The sequence below is a fragment of the Stegastes partitus genome, unplaced genomic scaffold (assembly GCF_000690725.1).
Source record: "Stegastes partitus isolate 25-593 unplaced genomic scaffold, Stegastes_partitus-1.0.2 Scaffold501, whole genome shotgun sequence".
In the NCBI taxonomy this organism is placed as follows: Eukaryota; Metazoa; Chordata; class Actinopteri; family Pomacentridae; genus Stegastes; species Stegastes partitus.
The window spans coordinates 269,263-292,581 of record NW_007578232.1 but is presented as its reverse complement, the minus strand read 5'-3'; the positions used below and the strand labels follow the sequence as shown (position 1 = coordinate 292,581).

General features: G+C 43.0%; 1 protein-coding gene across 1 annotated transcript in view; it reads right to left on the bottom strand.

Annotated features, from left to right (window-relative positions):
* The window catches only part of pclob (piccolo presynaptic cytomatrix protein b), a 23,399-nt gene extending 1,425 nt beyond the window's left edge, over positions 1-21,974 (bottom strand). Inside the window, exons 1-26 of the mRNA XM_008287452.1 lie at positions 20,696-21,974; positions 19,396-20,195; positions 18,628-19,284; positions 18,147-18,412; positions 16,953-17,781; positions 15,027-16,077; positions 13,082-13,150; positions 11,014-11,102; positions 10,838-10,913; positions 10,617-10,742; positions 9,163-9,271; positions 8,871-8,938; positions 8,535-8,769; positions 8,007-8,022; positions 7,471-7,509; positions 7,246-7,376; positions 6,244-6,270; positions 5,706-5,799; positions 4,908-4,979; positions 4,351-4,483; positions 4,189-4,263; positions 3,668-3,862; positions 1,617-1,758; positions 1,416-1,474; positions 520-657; positions 260-405 (exon numbers count right to left, since the gene is read on the bottom strand). Coding sequence (XP_008285674.1) covers positions 260-405; positions 520-657; positions 1,416-1,474; positions 1,617-1,758; positions 3,668-3,862; positions 4,189-4,263; positions 4,351-4,483; positions 4,908-4,979; positions 5,706-5,799; positions 6,244-6,270; positions 7,246-7,376; positions 7,471-7,509; positions 8,007-8,022; positions 8,535-8,769; positions 8,871-8,938; positions 9,163-9,271; positions 10,617-10,742; positions 10,838-10,913; positions 11,014-11,102; positions 13,082-13,150; positions 15,027-16,077; positions 16,953-17,781; positions 18,147-18,412; positions 18,628-19,284; positions 19,396-20,195; positions 20,696-21,974 — 6,921 coding nt within the window. The remainder of the gene's footprint in view (positions 1-259; positions 406-519; positions 658-1,415; positions 1,475-1,616; positions 1,759-3,667; positions 3,863-4,188; positions 4,264-4,350; positions 4,484-4,907; positions 4,980-5,705; positions 5,800-6,243; positions 6,271-7,245; positions 7,377-7,470; positions 7,510-8,006; positions 8,023-8,534; positions 8,770-8,870; positions 8,939-9,162; positions 9,272-10,616; positions 10,743-10,837; positions 10,914-11,013; positions 11,103-13,081; positions 13,151-15,026; positions 16,078-16,952; positions 17,782-18,146; positions 18,413-18,627; positions 19,285-19,395; positions 20,196-20,695) is intronic.
* Positions 21,975-23,319: the final 1,345 nt, after the last annotated feature.

Here is a 23,319-nt window from a genome sequence, read left to right as displayed (position 1 = left end):
TGTACATGTATCCAGGTGCAGTTGATTGTAACAGATGTATTTGAGAGACTGTTTGTCTAAAAATGGAATTGAAACAACCGAATATTGAAATTAATCACTAATAACTGTAATATATGAAACTCAAAAATAATCTCTATGACTTAAAAAACTAATTGTGTTAAACCTGTTTCGATGCACACTAGAGCGATTTTGTGTAGAACGTCATGTCTGACAGGTAGACGGAGACTCTGCATCTCATTTGGTGCCCGTTGTTCAGTACCTGTATGGAGTGTCCAGTTGGGTTGAGAGGGAATCTGAAGGTCTCGTTAAAAGAAGGCTCTCTGTCATGTCGACAGACTCTGGTCTTCTTCTTGATGATCCTCTTCTGAGTGGCCACATTCACCACATACAACTTCACATAGAGGTCTGGATGCAAAATAGATAAATGATGTAGATATAAATAAGTGATTGAAGGTTAATTTAAAGCAGACATGCATACAGCAGATTTGCACAGATGCATGAACACAATTACTTCCAGACCTGGTAGGTGGTCCGGGCTTTTGAACTTGTAAGTGATGTTTCTGCATTGAAGGATCTCCAAGACCAGTTGGTCCCCTTCTGTCTTCACCTCCTTCTTGAGAGCAACCTTGATCTCCCCCATTACTTGTGTTTTACCACCTAACAGTGACATCAAAAGAAATGTAAGATCGGTTTTAGAATTAACTTTGGGATTTTTTCACTTAGAAAGCCCTCACTGAACCCTCTGTTTAGCAACTTCAGCTATATGCTTATAATCGCACAGAAAAGCGTGGACAGCTAGTGTCGCTGACGTGTATTTAAATTATTCAGCCATTATGCATCGCTACACCTGTGCTCGCAGCAGAACGGAACCAGGTCAGGGAACATCTCTTCAGTTTCACACGAGTCTTATCGATTGTTAGATGTCTCTAGAGATAATTAAGTTCAAGAGTTTTTTCCGGGACGAGCTGTTCTAAATGTGATAAATAAGTCGTCCGGCACCATGGAAATGACCTCCTGACCCGCTTCTGTAACAGCTGCCTGGCTGCAGCCTAAGATGACCTTGGCTTCTTTGTTACAAATTGAAACTAGAGATGGAAGGGAGGCATCATGACACCTGAGCTACGTGGAATGTAGATATAGTTATGACGGCAGGTGGGATAGTGTGACATCCGCTTCTCCTCCACCGTCCTAAGCCATGCATTGAGTTATTATTATGGGTTAAGATTGTTTATTGTACTTTACTGAGCATTTGACTTCAAAATTCAATAATGTCATTAGTGGACTAGAGGGTAATGATTGGCTGGGTACAAAAAAATCTTGATAAAAACAAGTGTAATTATACAAAATCCCCAACAGAGGGAGACATATAACCAAGAAAGAAAACATTTGAAATCAACAACAGTGTTGGAGCTTGCCTTCATTTTCTGCAGTCCCCAGTTGGTTTTTGTCGGTGCCGTTGGGAATAGTCTTACCACTGTGAGTGGGGGGAGAAAAAAAAACAACAAATACATGAGCTCTGCATCAGACATTTCAACAACAATGAAGTGTATTGCTGGCTGCCTGTAACCATTTTTTTTTTGTTGGATGCACACTGCGCTAAAGATTAACGGTCTTACATTCGTGGCACTTGAAAAATGGCACTGTCCACTCCGGTGTCCGCCCCCTCTTCCACATCCAGACCTCCATAGGCGTCTCCAACAAGACTCGGGGCAGACAGCACCACTGACCCTGAGACATCACCGAGCCGGTGTCCTGGTCCTGTGGGTGGCAAGGCTGAGTGTGATGCTGAGAAAATATCTGTTTGTCTTTACAGGAAATTATTTGCATACTGCAAACAAACACACACACGCAACATCTTCACTGACTTTTGCCACGCTAGCATGCACGTCCAAGAGATGAAACACCTCCCAGCTATCACACACTGACAGAGACGCTGTCCGTCACACACAACTGTGACCGAGCATCCCCACAACAGCGTATGTCCTTGCATTGAGCCGTGCAGCGCGTAATAACCTCAGTTAATACAAAGCAAATCGCTTCACAAGAGCTAAATGAAGGTCGCCCGGTTTAATTCACAAATCAAAATGAACTTGGGGTAGGATGCTGTGGATGCTCGTTCATAGACTTAATTAATTATTCTTAGCTCCGTCTGGCGGATGTTGAGTTCAGCTCATACAGTATGAAAGAGTGAGAGGAATATTCTGAAGATTATGTCTGACGCACAATCTGTGCCTTTTAAATGTTTGAAACACAATCTGTTACTCGGATGCAATAGCTGGGAATTCTGTTTCTAGCCATGAAAGCATAATTATACCAACAACAAAAAATAACATCAAAATAAAGGAATTAATTCATAATGCACGCTCTCAAACATTCCCAGACTTGCATACATTAAAAAAAAAAAACAACAACATCAAATATCTTCATCAATTTGTAACTTCATAATTTACATATTTGGTTATTTGATGGACTTAATTTTGTTTAGTCTTTTGTTAGTTTTTACTTTTATGGCATCAAGTTAGGATCGATCATATTTATTCAGATATTTAGAGAGTACATTTTTCCTACGTTGCCTCACCTTCCCTTGACACTTCTGCTCCTCTCATGGTTAGCTGTACTCTCATTGGCCGGTGAGTGCAGAGTGAGTCTCTTGGTGTTTCTGTGTTTCCTGGTTTGACTGGGTCACTCTCACATTTGTGTCCCCTTTTGTTTTAGGCGGCAGGAATGGGAAAGGACCGGGAAGGGTGGGAGGACTATGTGCAACACCTGTGTGTGCCTGTGTGTGTGTGTGTTTTGTGACTTTTCTAGGGGTGCATTCATATTAAACACACATGCACATGTACAGCAATACTGCAGTACCACAAAGTACTCAGTGGCAAGGAAACAGTAGCCAGGGGATCTGCAACTGCATGCTCAGATTGCTAACTTGTCTCAGAACGGAACAACAACATTATTCCTCGTTTTGAGGATATAACACTGAGGATTACATATAAGCAATAATGGATATTATTTCATCTTGTTAATGTAGTAAGACATAAAACATGTGAGGGATTTGCCATCCCAACCTGGTTTCTAAACTGGGGATGGAGGTCTCCACACTAGGGTTTTGTAGAAACCATATGCTTGGGATTGGCACATGCACACTCCACGTAGAAACAGAGGGGTCTGGGTCTCTAGTTTTGGAGCTGATCACAAACATTTATTCATTAGTTTTGTTTAACTTAAAGTTTTCTGCTGTCACTGCAGCATGTCAACTTTCAGTGCTACTTATGATACCCAAACAGGCAGCAAATAGTAAACCATTAAAGACATTTTTACATTTAATCCACAGAATTTTCCAGCTTTTTAAATGTTTACAAAATGAACAAAATAAGAATTTTACATGTAGCTGAGTTATTTCCCTTTTTTTCCCTATGTCTTGCTTTTTTTTTTTTTGTGATTATATTCATAGGACTAACCTAACTTGGAGGAATCTGGAATTAGATTATTCATCGCTTTGTGCTCAGAGAAAAGTAAGATGAGGCGAGCAGAAGGCAAAGGTAAAAAGTTAAGGAGGTGAATGCACAGCAATTCAGGTTGTCGTCCAACAAAGTCTACAAAGCTTGCATGCAAAGGAAAGAAGGAGGCATGTCGCAGGAAGTGTGTTATGGGTAGGGGAAGGATTTACTTGGTTGCAGGCGGGATTGTTGCACGGCAGCCTCGGCAGCGGCAATGGCTATCCCAGCATCCTCTAGGTGGGCCTGAGTGACGCTGCTCTTGCTTTGGCTTCGGGAGGGGCCGTGGGAGCGCAGCTGCCCGTCCGAGGAAGACTTGGAGCTGCCCGGGCTGCTGTGTGACTTTTCCAAAGGCATCATTTGCATGTCTGGAGGATGATGAAATGAAGGTTTATAAATGCTGTAGAGAAAGCTGTGGATGAAAAATAATCCACACACCCTTAAGCGTGTTTAATATTCTCTGCTTCGTAGCCGTCCTGATTGTGCCATGCAGCAGTTGATAAGCACATGGAGTGTAATTACAGCTCGCACTTACAGTCAAGATATGATTATAGAAACCTGCCAAGGATAGTAATGTCAGTGTCATGGTCCAAATGGCTAGTCAAACAGAATAAACTGTTATATTGGAATTATGCAAACTGAGGACATGTTAAATATGTGTGTGTGTGGTGTTTTTGTTTGTTTGTTTGTTTACCTTTGGCTGGATCAGGGAAGATTCCATGGCTTCTACTCTTGATGACAGAGTTTTTAGGTGAATCGTGACTTCCGTCTCCTGGCCCCAGTGTTTGACCCCCTCCCATCCCATGCCCCTGTCCAGGCCCTGTCATGTGACCCTGCCCTGGGCCGAGTCCCAGACCTGATCCAGACCCTGGTGGGCCTTGGGCAGCGTGGTGGGCTCTGCTGTGTTCGATGCTTTCACTCTGCTCCTTCAGAGGCAGCCAGCGAGGGGTGTTGTCGAGCTGGGCGGTGTTGGACAAGTCAATCAGTACCTGAGAACACAAGTAATACAGACACATAGAGAAACGGTGAGAAGAAGAAAGCAAGTCCAACACTCGGGTACAATGGGTAGGAAAAAAAATGTCAGCGCTAGAAAGAAAAAGCAGAGGAGTTTATATTGGGGGGGAAATAAGCAGATTGTGTTCAGACAGTGTGTCTAGAGAACAACTGTATGCATGCGTATTCAATGCACATCGCATTTAGTACAAGGCAGATAGGACTGCTGACTATACAGATTTACAGGCATAAACTCAAGCTTGACTTCACTTTGTGAGACGGGAGAGATAAGGGTAACATTGTTAGGTTGCTTTAAGAAAAGCCGGTCCATCCGAAATAAAAAAAAATAAAACCTTTTGTGTGCGGTAAGTGCTAAATGCATTTGACATTTTCAGACATGGGATTCCAAAAGACACTCACTTCTCCAAGAAAGTCGTTGGAGGAGGATCTGTCATAGTCCCACACTGTCACCTCCAGCGTCTTTTTCTTCAACTAAGTAGAAAGAGGGATGAAGAGGAGAGAGGGTCACAGATTACGGAGAGGCTTTACAAGCATCTATGTGGATGGAAATGTGTGTGTGTGTTTGCGTGAGTGTGTGGGCAGAGGACGGGTGAAAGAAACCGGCTCAGACACGCTCAATGTGCATTGCGTAGGTTAATGCGAGCTAATTGAGAAGGTCATTTAATCAACGGGGGAAATAATGAGTTGCATTTGATGCGATCCAGGAAACGTACGTGCATAAATATGTGTGTAGAAACGCATAGTAACATGTGGGAAGACATGAAAACGTATACATAGCGCTATTTTTAAGGCGGAACATGGCGGCGGTATCACAAACAACACATTCTCCGAGCAAACACAGATGCCCGAGAATAAACACATGCAGCCGTGTACCCAGTGCACGGTGACAGATGAGCACAGGATCACCTAGCGCGCGTTCTATTACTGTTTTTGTGAAAATAACACACAGGCTGTTTTGTTTTTTGTTTTGCGAGAGCAGAAACGTTGGTTGTTAACTTGAGTCTTGGTCGAGCCGACAAGAGGTCGCGCAGGGATACTGAAAACAACCCTCAGGACAAGGCACGAGGATAGAGTCTTAGTAGTATCGAATAACAGTATAAGACATTGCCCAAAGTGTCTCACAGCAAAAACAATAACTGCACAAGCAAGGCTGTGTGAAGATTTGTGTGTGTTTGTGTGTGTGTCTCTGCACAGTACCTGCTCCAAATGAATGTTCTTGTAGATGACAGTCTGGTTCCATTCCGGGTTCATGGTCTTCTGGGCATACTTGGTCCTTCTCTTGTTATCAGCACTGACAATTCATGACATTCAGAATAATTGGTTGTCAGTGATACAGTTAAACATCTCTTTGCTGCTTGATCCCATGGCAAACACTCAGCAAACTGTGATATATACTCAGGAAATGGACTGAATAGATGCTTGTAAAATGGTCAATCTCCTGTTGTGGAAACAACCAGAAAGAAACTGAAATTTTTTTTTAGTTGTCTGTTCTGACGAAGATGCTTTTACACAATTAAACATTACTGGAGAGATAGAAGCTGAGGAGAGCTACAAAGTGAGATACATGGAGAGAAAAATGCAATGGCAGAAGTGTCCTTAAACACCGTGAATTAGAGCAGAACAACGAACGAACAACAAAGGCTACAACGAAAGGATGGAGAACCACTTTGGAGACATAGTTTTACAGAAAGAAAAACGTAACACCAACTAAAAGCGAAGATCAGCACCACACTACCTTGCATTCTGGACAACCATGACTTGGCTGAGGGAGTCCAGAAGAGGAAGAGGAGGGCAGATATCACAAACAAGAAAAGCAAAAACACAAAAAACAGTCAGAGAAGCCCAGAGAGCTCAAAGAAAAGGCAATAAAGGATAGAGAGCTGAGGCAATCAATATTCTCTGCAGGGTGTGTAACTGTTTTTGTGCCTAAACAATAGATGTGACGCGAGACCAAAAAAAAAACAACAAAAAAAAAAAAACACCACCACTCAACGATTACTGGCTCATAGGTGATTGAATAATACACTGTTTTGAACTGTTGTGGAGATACCGTGGCTGTGCACTCTACCGCTAATGCCAGACAAATGCATTTGGAAATACACTTCAAATGAAGCAGCAGAGGAGCAAAAGTGCTCACAAGGAGCTTTCATTGCTAACCTAAACAGCACGTAGGTAGAGAGGGTGTATAATCTCATAAACAGGCCTGATGGAGTCATTATCTAAGAACAGATATTGTTGCCGAGCAAGATAAAGGCCGTATCGATCTTCCTTGTGCTATTCACGGGCTCTTGGGAAGAGAGCGGAGCAGACGGGGATGAGAGGAGGATGTCTGAAGCATCGCAGACAATCCCAAAATACTCACTTCAGTCAAAAGTGTGAGAAAGAGAGTTTGGACTCATGTAAACTGTCTATCACAACATAATTTGGGCACATGTAGCAGCACGGGGGAAAGATCTCGTCTCGCAGCTTTGTGTAAAGTCTAAAAAAAAAAACACCCATTCTTTCATTCATCTGAATCAAATTGACTCATATCACAGAATGTATGAAAATGACTGCCTCATATCATCATGTCCCGTGTTATTCTCTCGTACAAACTCAAGTAGTTAGTCAGTGGCGTACAACACAGTCAATACAGAGTCAGAAAAAATAGGGGGAGAGGAAACAAGACGGACACGAAAGCAGAAAAGACAGACACAGACCGGACATCAGTGAACGCTCGAACACATTCAGAGCTCACCCTCGCCCGGGTAAAAGGTAGACCTTCACGAAAGGGTCGGAGTAGCCGTCGTTGTCCCGTGGGGCCAGGTTTCTAGCCTGCAGGACGTGGACGATCAGATTTCCGAGGTTTCTGTCGTAGTTGATCTGGAGCTGTGGGGGAAAAACAGTGTTGAGGAGGGTCCGTGAGAGAAAACAAACTACAAGGCTGGGTAGTGAAGCTAAAACAAATAATGTGTTCCTCTACCTGAATTTCTCCTGTGATGGGATGAGGCACTCTCATCACCTCTGCCGGCTAAAAAGGAAGGAAAAATAAAGGATGGTAATTAGTCAAACAAACACTTGCCCTGGCCCACGCACAAATAAAAGTTCTCAACACACTTCAGGAAAAAAAAAAGTTTCTAACACACTTCAGCTATAATAGGTTGCAGTATATATTGCCAGCATACGGATGAATGGGTTGTCCTTGCGGAGTAGATGCCAAGATTTCTCACTGGATCTATGAGCCGCAGGAGAGATTTGATTATCTGAGTGGTGTAATTTACTTGAAAAGTCCTCCAGTGAAGTTTGAGAAGGTTAATCAGTTACTTGAGGTACTTAGACATTAATGAAATAAATGCCTACTTCAGTTTAGACCATTTCCAAAGTGCAAATATAGTTTATTTACACTATTTCATTTCTTTTTTTTTTGCCAGACATGCATATATTTGCTTATAATGAAGCACTTTTATGCATATTTTGCCCTTTTCTTTTGCAAAGGACACCCATTCCCAGGTCATGAACTGTATCACACGGTTTCCTTGTTCCACTATAATTGGCAATTCATTCTCTCATGAACGGAGTCACACCGTTTGATCTTCAAATGTTAACCCCCGCTGCTGTTGTGTGATGTAACACTAATCAAATCCCAGCAGCTAAGGTGCATGATGGATCACACAAGGCTCCTCGGGCTGCGGCTTATAATGGATTCATAATATTATTCATTCAGACTGTATTTCCTATTTCACACGTATATCAATCTGACGCCAAAGTGCTCGCTCAAAGGGATTTGTTGCCTTTTTGTTGGGTTTCTCTCCTTCATATAATATTGTGAAGGGCTTGACCTTCCTACGTAGAGCGCCCCGAGGTGACGTATTTTGTGAAGTGGCACTACAAGCATACAACTGAATTGAATTGAATGTGTGACACATAAACCAGCTGTGCTCATTTTATATTCCCTCTTACAGCTATATTGGATCTCTTCTCTTCAGTTGTGAAGAGTGTGTGTCTAAGCTGAGCCAGCAGAAAGCAGGCAAACAAGTCAACTCTCACACCTTGTGTCGCTGTTTCTTGTTTATGGCAGGAGATGCAGGCTGGCCGGGGCTTGGCACCCCGCTGGAAGCTGCTGATCCAGCGCCCGAGTGGAGGAGGGCGGAGCGCTCCAATGCAGAGAGGACCCCCAGACCCCCAGGTCCAACAACTGCCAGACCAGGAGCCTGCTGCTGGGACACCTTCTGCAGTTCCGCGGCCAGCTGCTTAGGATCGACACCAGGAGAGCGCTGCCCACCTACTGAGACAAATGTGCAAAGTAATGCACGTTGTACTATGCGACGTAGGTACACAGATACATGCATGCATGCAGACATATCAGCAAAACCTTGTACATACCAGCCTTAAGCTGGACATGGTGCTCCAGGGCTTGTGGGTGCTCAGGGTCAGACAGCATATTAAGGTCGCTGTTTGGATCCATATAGGAAATTCATAATGGAACAACAACCAGTGTATCTTAGCAGTAATTAGTCACAGAGTGATATTCGGCAGATGAAGGGAACGTGGAATGAATAGAAGGGAAAAGAAGGGAGGAGAGAAGGTGTTCATGGGTGCAGAGTTACCATATTGCGACTAAACATGGAGGAGCTTCAGTGGGACAGAGGGATAAATGATGACAGATGTTACTCACAGTCTCACGCAGAGCTCCGCCTCTGCACATGGCTGGCCCATGATGCACTGCACTTCTTCATAAGTCTTTCCCATTAGAGGGACCCCGTTCCACTCCAACACCTGCATTCCTGTGGTGCGATAAAGGGAAGCGTCCAGATTCAGAGACAGAGGGGTGTCATCAGTTCCCAGACAATATGTTTCAGCCCGTGGGCAAATGCATTCTGTCTCATATCTAGAGCACTTTTCATGCTTACACAGTCAAAGTAATAACAGAAGTAATTTCAGTTGAATTACAGAACAGTGTAATAGTTTATTCTCAGTTTTGTTTGTTTGTAGACGTTGACATCACACCACTGTAGAATCACACGGCACAGCAGCATGAAACAAGAGTTTTGCAGATGGTTTTATTTGCTTTGGCTCACGCAGATTAATTTAATTTGAATTGGAATGAAATGTTAGAGGTAGAAGCACCACAGCACAATAGGAAAAGTCAAATTTGTATATCAGCGCTGTAATATACAAAAATCAATGCACAGCAAACTTCCAACCCAAGGCCAGAACCGTACGAGACCTCACTTACACAACCTGGTCTTCAGATTAGACTTCTGCTTACGAAGCAGCTCACCCGCTGCTGTGACAATAAAGGCTAGAATTAATAAGTTCATATCCTTCTGCACGAGCCAGTTCTTATTTAGATGAATCCATCTACTCTCTCTATCTAATACATATCCTCCCCTCCTTTGTTTCTGTTCCGCTGCTTTTATCTCTCAGTGAAACACAAACGTCACATTTGCATATTTATAGTTCGGCACGTGCTCCAAAGTAAACCAGTCAGCCTGACCACTGTTTCATTCCGTGCTACAACGACTGATGCCATAAAAAGGGAACACAGTTGAGCTTTTTCTGTCTTTCAATACACAAGAAAAAAAAAAAGAACGAATTGCATCAGACATAAAACAAATGTATTATCCAGTCCACACGGTGGAGCTGCCATTGAAGAGAGAAACTAGAACCAATTTTGTCATAAAAACAAACTTATACCAAGGGAGCTGTTCGCTGTCTAAACAATAAATATCAATCATTTGAAAATTCCAGTAACTTAAAGGACAAATTGAGAAGGGATTTTTGAGCGTTTCGTGAAGCCAATCAGCGTGTGCGGTTGTCTACGCTTGCCTTTATGTATTTGTGTGTCCATGATGCTAAATATAGCCTAATGACTAACGCGGCCCACTGTCGAGGAGGGTGAGTTTTCTGTCTTTATATGTGATGTGTCAGAGAATGAGACATGACAGATCAGCACACAGAAGGCTCCGGCAGCCTCTCACATCTCCATCTGGAATTCGGTGACTCACGCAGGAAGATTTACTGAAGGCACACGCTGCCCTTAAATTAACAGTTTGGTTTAAAGGTTTGTGTTTACACCGTTAATCTCTCGGAGCCTTTCATTTTCTTTTTTTTTCGTTCTCGTCTTACCCTCTACAACTTTGCCTGTTTGCTCAGCCGCACCGCCGGGGATAACCTTGGCGATGTAGGCTCCGATCTCTCCACGGCTCCCCGGAATCTCCTTCCCACCTACCACACGGATCCCAAGTCCGTTCCCTGAGGTGGAAACAAACACACAAATCCTAATTAGAAAAAGGAAAGAGGGAGAATGCTTTGTGCCTAATCCCCGTATTATATGTCTGTGTTTGTACCTGACACACTGGTGTCCTTCATGTCTCTCTTAAGCTTGATGCGAGTGTGAGGGAAGGCGTAAGGGACCAGTTTCATCTGAGAGAGATTTTAAGAATGAAGGAAGCAGATTTACATATTGAAATCCATGACAGGGTGAACATAGGGCGCAACTAAATGTCAGACGCTTGAGTCGCACCTGTCTCCTGTCCGACATGCTTCCACTTTGAGGATGCCCTTCTCTCGGCTTATCAAACCAATCAGTGTCCTCTCTCCTTAGGTGGTAGGCTAGACAAGGAGAGGTATTAAAAGGTCATTAGGTAGCCATGCACACACAAATACACACTTAGCTATGGAATGCCTGATAGCTTGACAAATCTCTGCTTTAAATATGACGATGACAACTCGGGGCAGAGATCTGTCCAGCAATCAAGTTTCAGAAAACGGTTTCTAGTGTGCATCACAAAGTTTGTGTCACACATCCACTCCCATTTGCTAAAATGCAGGAAGATCTCTGATCTGTCCGCACTGGATAGGGGAAAGCAAAGGCGTATAAACTCTGTTCCATCCTATCCTATCCGTAACGTCTGTGAGATCAAATGATCGCTGCAAACACTAAATGAAGGATGAGTAAATTTCAAGTTTGCAGCATTTAAAGCGCTTTAAAGTTCGGCATGCCTTTAATACCATGCAGTGCTCCCCATCTGAATACAAGCTCTTTTTTTTTTCTTTCTTATTCATATTTTCATAGCTGCAGAATATGAAACACTGTTGTTAAAAAAAAAAAGTCAGAGGAAATTCTGCATTACGGTGAATAATTCTTGTCCAATTATTGTGGGTTGGAGTTGTCCCAGAACTATTTTGTGTATTGAATAGTAATACATTTCGAAACAGTTGCTAGTTTTATGTCTTTTATTTTAAAAAGAGTAACTGAATTGGTGAAGGGGGACAGGTATTTGCACACTATCTTAATCCTTACCTCCCACTCTAGCTTATGGTATAGGATGCAAGACCATACAAGTGTGAAGTGCTACTGTGCTGTGATCATGTAATCCCGAGGTAATATGAGGGCAGTGTGCTGTAAATCCACCAAAGATTCATCATACAGACATCTAATACCTTTTAAGCATATGTAACATCTGAAAGATATTGGATGTCTTGTGCCACATTTTGTATTGTAATGCTCAGAAAAATTGTAAATATCTATACGGAGAAAAATAATCAAACAATTCAGGTCAGAGAGAAATGTGCTATAGTAGAAATGGGATCACTTTGGTGGTCAAGCGATAAAGCAATAGATTGAACAAGGCTAGAATCTGCACAAGTCTGATCTAATACCATGTAGCATGTAGCATCAATAATGATGAATGAAATGGACTTTTATGTCCCTAACCAGAAAGCACTTATCAGTATGAGAGTTTTCAGGTCTATAATCAGTAATCAGTGGCGGCACTGATTTTCAGGATTGAATTGAATAAAATGTCTTCGTATTTGTGCAGTGAATAGCAATCTCAGCATGTGTGTGTGTGTGTGGTAACATTTATGCACAATATACACATGATTCTTTAGTGCATGGACATGAATACTGGGAATGGGTCTGATATATGCTTACAGAAGCACAGTGCAAACATTCCTGAATGATGTGTAACTGAAGTCACTACATGACACATAAAAAAGGTATCTAGTGCCATTAAGATGGGGTTCATTCCAGAATGGAATTGACATGTCGGCTACTAGAGAACTGCTAAAATGACATGTGTCGTGTACCATCGAGATGCGGGTCATTCCAGAATGAGTCTGGTATGTTTACAAAGTCAGCCAGAGAAGTGGACCATTCAGAACCATGATGTGCGACATGGAGGCGTACAGTCTCTATGTAACTACATGGGAGTTGGAATGCTGTCTCACCTTCTATATTCCAGTTTGGGCCTCCAGCTGGGGTACAAAGTTATATGTTTCTTTCAGAAATGCGTTCAACATATGTTCATGATTCTAACAAACTACAGGAACTGCGGTAAGACTAGATTTCTACTGTGAATATACTTCGGCACATGCACTGAAAGCAGTAGTCAATGTAAAGATGCATGCTTGAAATTACTGCAAGTCTGACATTTATAGCCTGACAGACAATTTACAAATTTAAGCAGAAGCATTATGAAAAACATAAAATGCATTTTAGGGGAAATAAGCCATAATCAAGTAATGTAAGACTGAGCCATAGTACCATGAGAAGAATTAAGTTTAACTAGTACTGTAAGATACTCTACCGTGTCTGATACTTTCATGAAAGATTCTGGCATCATCTCTGTTCAAAACCAGCATGGACTCACTTAGTGCTGCAATCAAGGCAAATGGACACTTTTACGTGGGGTCAGGACAAATATTACCTTCTCAACAAGAACTTAATTATACTGATCCTCTATAATCGGCCCAGATGCAAAGCTAAAGTTGCTAAACACTTTTGCTAATGTTGCATTATGGTGTTTGTCTGACAATCAACGTAGATGACGCTAAACCCTCTAAAACTTACTCCTAATCAGGCAAGTGTTTCAGCCACTTTCCTTTAACATCATAGCTTTTAGGATGTCACTTGTTTCTGCTAAATACATAACATATGTATGTGGTTGAATATCACCAGTTATAAACTGGTTTGATACAGAAATTGATTTGTTTCAGCTAATGGAACACTACCAATCCCACACTTATGGAGATGGAGATAGTATATGTCGATAATTGCTGTCAATCACTAGGGGGCGAGGACATCTCACATAGCAATGAGACTTCCACAACAACAACCAACAAGCAGAAGACATTCATTTTATTAGGATGGAAATGGAAAACATATGTATTACATAACATGCAAGGAATGCAAAATCAGATACAAATAGAAAATTAAAGGTTATGGAAACAAAGACATACGGTTAACTCAACACAAACAGTAATATGACACTAAATGTTGTTTTTAAAAGCGCATTTATAATTGCATGGTAGTCCTTCAGAGAAAATCTCTGCTTTAGAGTATGGTCTGTTGACCTGTACAAATCAGCCTGGAAACTGGATTATTTTTACATTAGTTTGTCACTGAAAGCCTTGGTTGCACCTGCAGAACACCTATATAGGGTATATCAACATGATTCAGCAGTTTTCCTTTAGACTTAATTCCTGCCATCCAAAACAGCTGAAAAAGTGCCTTAAAAAAGCAAACATACTTTTTCCTGAGGCAGTGACCTACTTCTCACAATGATACTACTTTGGTCTGCTCTGTTTGTGTGTGTGTGTGTGTGTGTGTGTGTGTGTGTAGGTGTGTGTGTGTGTGTGTGTGTGTGTGTGGAGGGGGTGTCCCTAGACACCCCTTGTGATACCTTCATGCAAAGGTCCTTGTCCTGCAGCATTGTCTGCATCTCAAACAGTCTAAATGCCATAGACCGTGCATGCATTTTCTATATATGTATAAGTCATATATAGGTTTTCATGATGTATGTTTATGAGGTGCAGCACACGGGACACTAGATAAATATGAACCTGGTCTGTTTCAACATACAACTGTACATTTCATATTTTAGGACTTTTGTAACACATTTCATAACACAAAACATAATCTTATATTTAATGTTATATGATAGTGTTATCTTGCTTTTAAAGATTTAAAATATAATCTCATCTATAAATATTTAAGTTGGAATCTCAATAACTGAGTTGTGTCTACCATGCATTCACTGAATGTGCCCAATATTACTGTAAAATACGTATCGCTCAGATTTTCAGTAAATATTGGGCTCTTACAAAAATAAGGCAGCTGCAATGTAGACAACATGCATGCTTAGAAACCTGTTAGCAGAGAGTTCAAGAGTCAAGATGATCTTTAAACATGAAGAAGTCATTATAGAATTAAAAAAAAAAGCATGCATTTGAAATCACAGAACAAACATGGATAGAACTGAGTAGTGACATACACAAACTCAGGCCACGAGTATTATGTATCGGTGAGTAAAATATTGAAAAGAAAGGAAAAATCATGCAAACATCGAATGTGACATTTACCGTGACAGAGAGAATATAGTAACAAACAACCAACAAGAATTATCGGGAGCACATTAATAATTGAGAAAGAACCAGTTAATGCACAACGTCAGTAAGACCAATCAGCATTAGCATGCATGACAAGCAGGTCCACACAATCGAATTGCTGCAACAGTCTTAGGGTCCATTTACCTTCGCTGTCAGACATGGCGCCTTGCAAGTCATCCATGATGAATGCGATGTCTCGATCATAGCCACGAGTGCGAGATTCCTCCCTCATATGTTGCTGTACCTCTGGCAGGGAATGGCTAGACCCAAACTGGTCCCTGGAGTCAGCAGAAATAGGAGGGAGAGGACCAGCTGAAGCTCTAGCCATACCCATAGGCTGCCCCACTGGGCTCAGAGGGCTCTCCTCCTCAGAGTTCTGAGCCACAATGGGGATACGGCCGCGGCTTTGGCTGATAGGTAAACTGGTGGGCTTTGCTCTGGCCACCCCAGGGGCAAATGCTGCATCCAGGACCTCTCCCTCGGTTTTAAGTCTAAGTGAGGAACTGGATAGGTCCCGTTTGATAGATAGATCCAAGCCATAAACAGAAGAAGGGCGAGATGAGGGGCGAGAAGAGGGGCGGGAACGGGTGCCACTTGGGTAGGTGCCATCATCCTGGACAGTTGCTCTGATAGTGGATCCCAGTCCAAGGGACTGGCCAAGATTAAGAGAACCAGATAGGTTGGCCCCTAGAGAGGAGCCTAGATATTTTTGTTGCTCAGACAAGTTCTTTCTTAGCCCAAATGTAATCTCATCCTGAAGCAACCTAGCCCTAGCAGCCAGACTGGATACAGAGGAGGCACCAGATCCCATGTAGCTGCCAAATTCAGGCTCAAGATCCCTGCTCTCCTGAATTGGGGAAAATTTGGTGATGGCCTTAGGGTCTATTAGAGCTTTTTTGTTCTTCATCTGTTTCTGGTAAAGCATAGCTGCTGGGAGTTGCTTTGCAGCCTGTTTTTCAAGGGTGAGCCTGCCAATGCTATATTTTTCTCCTTTAGGAAAGTGGCGAAAACTGCTATCACTGGGAAGGTACTGGGGCAGGCCCAAGCCTGTTAGGTGTTCCAGTCCCTCAGTTCCTCGCCTGAACTCCTGCTTGATCTGCTGCTTCAGTAGCTTCAGCTCATAGGGCTCCTCCATTGTGTCATCTTCTCCTTTACCATATCCCTGAAGCCGAGATGAGCCTAAAAATTCTGCCACCTAGAAGGGAAAAACAAATTACTGTGTAGTTACTGAATTACGCTCACACATTAACATATATGTTTCACGCGTGCCACATATACATCATGAATCAGTCATCAATTTAACAGACTGAAACATTTTATATTTGTTTGTAACTGTTTTTCAGTGAGTAGTGTCTGCATAAGAACGGCATCATTCTGTCATTGAGCTAGTGATCTGCCTGCCTACAAATTTGTTTCTTTGATATGTGCTGTGCTGAAAGGATAAAATACATTAGTGGCAGATGTAATTTTATAAACACGTAGCATCAGCCCACAGCTAAAGGCTTGCTTATTGATGATCTCACTACTAATGGAAGCAATGCCATTAATGCAAAAGTATAAAGGAGCATTTTGTATTTGTCACAGTTTCCTTCAAATACATCAAAATCCTTTTGACAACATCTAATCATTCAGTCAGACAATGATCCCGAACATGGCCAAAAGAGAGGTGGAATATCTGTGACTAGCCAATTCAGTCTCCTGATCTCAGTGTGTTTGAGCAGCATTGCACATGCTGAGGACCTGACTATAAGTAGAGACACCTCAGAACAAAGAAGTGCTGAAGGTGGTTGCCTTGAAGTATCACCAATGGTGATTCCAATGATGTGATGTCTATGAGTTGAAGGTATTATTTTAGACAAAATAGTACACATGATGATGTCACTGACTTGGCTTTAAATTGACCTTGACTCTCCAAGTACTTGTGTATCGTTAGACTTTGGCCACCATGTCTTGAAAAGGCTGTTTCCCTTACAGAGTTGTATTTATCGACGTAAATCTATTGTGTGACTGCTCAAATGCATACAGTACATACTGTACATACAAAAAGAAATGTGAAACGTATAATCTTACCTCTGCTGTGCGCCTGACTTCTGCTGCCCTGAGTAGTCTGTCTGCTTTGGACAACTCCTTATCAGGCAGGTTGAATCCAGAACCCAAACCAGTATTGCTCAACCCTGTTGAGGTCTTGGTGAGCTCTCCTATGTCTTCTATGAGCACATAGTTCCTGGCATTATGGTGGTCAATATCAGCATAGAAAGAATCAGCAGAAATGCTGGACATGGGACTAGAGGCCATGCTCCTCTCTTCTAATCCGAGCCTCAAGTCCAAGTTGCCATACTTTCCCCCAAGGTGAGCCACCCCGTAGCCACTTTCTGCTGAGGTTGGCACAATGAGCAGAGGCTGGTTGCGTATCACCTCGTAGTTGGTGGTAATTTTAGGCTCTAAATCTGACAGGGTCGTTTGTCGCTGCTTTCCTTGCTGCAGGAGCAAAGCATGTTGGTAGCTGCTAGGCTGACCCTGGCCATGGGAGAGGGATAAGGTTGGGTAAGGAGACACCTGTTGGTGGTAAAGGGATTGCTGCTGATACAGATTCTGCTGGGTGTAATGGCTGGTTGTTTGGGTCTGGGGAACATACTGAGCATAGTGAGAGTAGGGACTAGTTAATGTGTTGTACTGAGAATCGGCTTCTGTCTGTGGGGGGATGAATTGGTCGAATTCCGACTGGGGAGCCGTCCGTGGTCTCTCAAGGCCATCTCCCCTGGCCTCTCTGATGTTGCTAACCTCGCTGTCTGACATGTAGTCTCTTTCCTCCGCCACCCCCTGGAGATAAGCCCTCTCCCTCTTTTCTCTCTCCTTCAGCAAGGCCTCCTTACGGCGGTTGATACCCATCTCCAGGTACCTAGAGTAACAGAAAAGAGCCATTCTGTTTTACAATTTGAGCACTAACAGTTCTATTAACGTAATGTTCCGGTTTCTCACACATTTGTACCTGTTACAATGTGTGAGTGTGGAGAGGTCTCATTGAGTGTTGTCAAGGCAGCCTTTTAGCCCATAAGCTATTAAGGTAAGAAGGGAATCATGCAGATAAATTAGGAATAATGATTGCATGAGATGGACAATGCAGATGTATCGGTTTTGATCAAACTATTACATACCAGTTGGTTGCTAACATTATTTGTTAATGAACTAATAGTACAGGATCTGAACAATAAGGGTAAGGCTGTACTCTAAAATGTGTTTAATATAAATTGTGTAGCATCTTACCGTAGCTTGGCATCAATCTCCTTTTCCTCTTCATCTAACTCAGCCTGTTTCTTGCGAAGTTTAGAAGATTCTCTCTCCACCAGATCAAGCTCCTTGTCAATGTCTTGCAGAATCTTTGCCCGTGCCATTGTTGTACTGCGGGCAAGGCGGCGACGAGCAGAGTTGGTGCTGTAGCCTGACCGTCCTGTCAAAGAGTCATCCTCAGGAGGGGGGTCTGGTAGTGTCCGCTTTACCTTCTTACCTGTACTAGAGGGAGATCCTCGACTCTAGAATATAAAACCAAATCATATATCCGTCAGTCACTGAATGGTAACCTGTCTGAATACAATTACACTTTAATTTGCTGTATGCTTTAATATCATGTTTGAATTCAAAGCATTTTTATAATTCTGAAGCAATCAGCACTTTTAAAAAAAATTATAGTCAACATTGATATGAAAGCTTGCATTTTTTTTTCAGGTTTATATTTGCTATGACTTACAGAATAGCTGTCTGCATAGTATCCACCCATCCTGTCGTCTGTGGAAGGACTAAGGGATTTTGGATCAGATAAAGACTTCTGACCAGCCTTTAATATCCGAGGGCCAGAAGAAAATCTGGTTGGGTCTGCAGTCAGCATCCTCTGCCCTCCAAGTGACTTCTCTGGGGACATGGGGGAGACTTGGGTGTAGAAGACTTTAGACTTCGAGGGAATGTCTGCTGTCAGGTGTGTGCTGTAGCCCAGCTCAATCGGTGTGTGCCTTCTGTCGGAGTCTGTCTGACAGCTCAGACTGCCACCCCTCTGAGAGTTCTCTGGAGCTGATATATGCTTGATGATCTCTACCTTTGTGTCCAGCTGGACATTGGGTCGTTTGATGGTTCCAGAGTGGTCAGTTTGGACAGATATCTCTGCCACTGTCTGGATAGCAATGCTGGAGACCTTGGAGCCATGTTTCCCATCATTGCTATGCTTTCGAGAGCGTCGTCGAGCTTTTGTAGGAGCATCCCATTCATCTTGGTCCTCATCATCAGTCTGAGCTGAGCTATCAATATTTCTCTTATTCTTCTTTCTCCTGCCCACATGCTGCTTCTCTGCTGAGTCTTCATCATCTGTCTGCACCCCACTATCAATTATTTTTTTCCCTATGTCCTGATCAGCCTGAAGCTTGCTTACTTGATTAAGCTGGTTGTGACATTCTTCCATATGTGTCCCAACAGATGGAACTGAAGACTCATCTTTGACAGGCCAGTACTGACCACTGTCACCTACTCCTGCATATTTAGCGTCTAGGAGGTTGCCTGTGGTGCCAGTGGTACCATAGTGCTCGTCTAGCTGCCGCTGGAGTTGCAATTGGAGTTGTTGGATTTGCTGCAACTGCTCTTTCTGCTGGGCATAGGTCTCTTGCTGGGCCACCATGTGGGCATGATGCTCCTCTTCCTGTTGTAGGAGAAGCTGCTGTTTTAGAGCCTGAAGTTCCTCAAGCTCTCTTTGGACCATAAGCTGCTCCTGTTCTCTGTAACGCTGGATTTCCTGCCTTTCCCACTCCAGCTCCTCAGCAAGACATAGCTGCTTTAGCTTTTCCAGTTCTAGAAACTCCCTCTCCATCTGATACTGGGCCATTTTGGTGTTGTCTAAGCCAGGGAATATTGGAGACGAAGCTAAGGCATCCAGAGAGGCAGCAATTGCTTCCAGGGTTGTGTCTGAGTACATGTCAGGATAGCCAGTTATAATGTCTGCCAAAGCTGTGGGTAGTAGCTCCTTATGTAGCTCAGTGTCAAAAGGAACTATCTGTCCTGGATCTGTAGTGGGAATGAAGCCATACGGATGTGGCAGTGATTGGTTCTGGACTATTGATGTTGGTGTTAAGGTAGTGCTAAAGATGGAGCCTGGTTGAGTTGTAATTGCATATGTTGATGGAACTGGGGCAGCAACAGAGGAATAAACTATTCCATCTGAGGTTCTTAGAACACTATTTACACCAAACCCAGCTGCAGGGACCTGGGAGAATGGAGCAGCAGTCATCGCAGGGTAGAGTCCAACAGCTTTGCTAGTGTAGTCTAGTGCTTTACCTGCGATATAAAGTCCAAAGATTTAAAATTTACTTCATCAAATAGGTTATACTTATAGAAACACACAAACTGTACAGTATATTTGTTGAAGGCCATGCAATTTGGATTTAAAAGACTTCCACTGCACATGCATATCTGCAGTCATTTTGGCTAGCAAGATGCAAAACCAAAATAATGTGGTAGCACACGCAGGCACACACATGCATCTGTGTGAAGAAAAAAAAGGGGGGGAAAAACAAGCAGACATTATTATTTAAGGAAATCATGCATGTAAAACAGCAAAGCAAATGAAAAAGTTAGGCATTAAAGAATGAACTTAAAGGAAAAAGAAACATATGTCTTCACTAAGTATTGAGCTGTAGCAATGTATGTCAAAGAGCAAAGGAACTTAGTAAATTAAAGTATGAAGTTTATTATATCAGTCAAATGCAAGCTCATGAAGCAAATGCAGAGCACAGAATTAAAAAAAGATGACAACACAGAAACACTCCCACACTTACCGGCAGAAAGTTTAGCAGCAGTGAGGTCTATGGCGCCATCTGAAGATCCACTGAGGTAGTCATAGTCATTCTTGGGATCATAGGGGAAGAGTCCTGCCTCTGTGAGGTTGGTCTCAGACAGTGATGCTTTTATTCCATTCATTCCTTTGATACCGTACAGTCCAGCATTATCATATTGATAGTGGTCGTCTCTGTATCCAAAACGGTTGTCAGGCTGGGTTGTAACTGGAGGCTGTGTCCTGCAGCTTCCTGTAAATGGTAGCTTGTAAATTACATCACAGCATACACTCCTTCTACCAGCTGTAAGGTCCACTGGCGTTCCATCATCTTCTACAACAGTGGTGACCACTCCTGGGCTTGTACCAGACAAAGCAACCATAGCTCTCACTGGTCTGTAGTTTGACAGATCCATTGCCCCTGTGGCCTCTAGAGAGAGGACAGGACTGCCATTTCTGATAACTGTTGGGGTTGTAGTCATTGGCTGTTTTCCTCCAGAGGAGACAAGAGCTTCCAAAGACAGATTAATGGGTATGTCTTGAGCTGTAGATGCTACAGCACTGACCTTGGGCTGAGAGTTCACAGGTCTGTATACAATCTGTGCTAGTGGTTCGAATGGTTTGTATGTGGTGAGAGGTAGAGGTAATGACATAACAGGGCCTTGCAAATCAAGCGGTTTCTCTGCTGGAGTGTTGTTGTATGATGCAATGGTGGCTGTGCATGTGACTATTGTGATGCTGTCAGTAACAACAGACAGTGTGGTTGCAGGGGTGATCTCTGCACTAAGATTCACAATCTCCGGCTGTACTGCTGTGATTTGACGTCCACTAGAATCACTTGAAAAAGACTGTCGACATGACTCAGGTGGAGTGAGGTCCATGCCTTGCTCAGTCATCTTTATGCCAACCTTCATAGTGCGTAAATCAATAACATCACCAGGATAGATTATTTTACCATTTTGTTTGGGCACAGGTTGGACTTTAGCAATGTCTGGTTGTATAGTGATTGCTACACTCGGTGGAGGAACCTGTGGGAGTCTTTCATGAACAACAGAGACAGTGGTCCTCTGGACCTCAGTGGTGACCACTTGAGTGACAAGGCTAGGTAGGCTTTCAGGGGGCTGACCTGAGGTGGAAATGGAAGAAGAATACATGTGACTCATACTGGAGACTACTTTTTCTGGTCCCCTAATCTCTTGGCTCTCAATAGACTCTTGCTGAATTTTAGTGATGGTGACTGGAGCCACAGATATCCCCTGTGGAATGTCCTGCACAGTGGGCATTGAGGTTCTCCTGGTGTACGCCTCAGTGGTTATTATCTCCAGTGGGTGGTCATATTCTGATGAGTAAGTCAATACTTGTGGATGCTGTTCTGTTGAGGGAATTGACTCTCTTCTGTAGGGGCCCTGAGCAGGATAACTATCAAAAGGAACAGCTTTTTCAGCTGGCACATTTACTACCTGTGCTAATGGTAATGATTGCTGCATGGTTATGGATTCTCTCCTGGTGGCAGCAAAGGCCTCAGTTGTAACCACTTGCTTGGGTACGTCATACTCTGCAGGGTAAGTAAATATCTCACTTGTAGTGTATGGTGGCTGTACTATGGATGATATGGATGTCCTCCTCCTATGGGTGGTTTCCTCAGATGTAAGAACTGGCATCCCAGCCACTGTCTGAGGTTGTATCGCTGATAGTGGTATTGAAGGTCCTCTTACATCCGCATCCTTTGTTACAATTTCTGTGGGTGTCGCGTGTCCAGGCTGCGTTGCTAAGACCTCCAGAGGAGGCACTGAATGTGGCATCACAGAGGAATTAATTGCTTCATAGACCTGTGGAGTATAAGAATGTACAGGAGGTATATCTGGGTGTATTGCCATTTGTTGAACTTCCATTACTAGAGGTTCTGGTGTTACTTGAGCAGTTGGAGGAGTTGTTATCTTAGCATCCATAGCTAGTGGCATTAACTCAGACACTGCAGGAATTGGAGCAACTTCAGCTACTACAGGTATTGTATGAGGTAGTGGACACACCGCTGCTACTTCTGGTATTCTAACAACGGTTTCAGTTGTTATAACCTCTGTAGGCAATTCAAACTTTGAAGGGAGGGTCACTACTTCAGTTACCATAAGAGGTTGCTGTGTAGATAGCTGCTCCATTACTGTAGGAGGAACTTCATAAGGCTGAACTGTTTGTGGTACTGATGACAGTTCAGAAATGGTGTGAGTAGTGTAAAAACTTGGTGGAAATTCTTGTTCTTTATAGTGTGTCACTGCTTCATATACTGTTGGTGGCTGTTCAACAGTAATGTGCTGACTCACTTCTGGTACTAACGATCTTTTCGGAACTGCCTCTGTGACAATGACATCAGTAGGTATATCCTGTTCATTCTGTAGCATTTCTATTTGTGTTGCATCTTGCGGATAAAGAACAGTTGATTGGAGTGCAGCTGATCTATCTTGATTGACCAGTACATCTAAAGATACTTCAGGCTGCACTGGTACAGCAACAACTTCAGTCAGAGGCTCTGGCTGTACAGGTGCAGTTATTTTGGGGGCCTGAGGACCCACTGCTTCAGCTGAACCCTCTGGTGGAAGTGTTGTGACTTCTGTGGCTATGCTTGGATGCTGA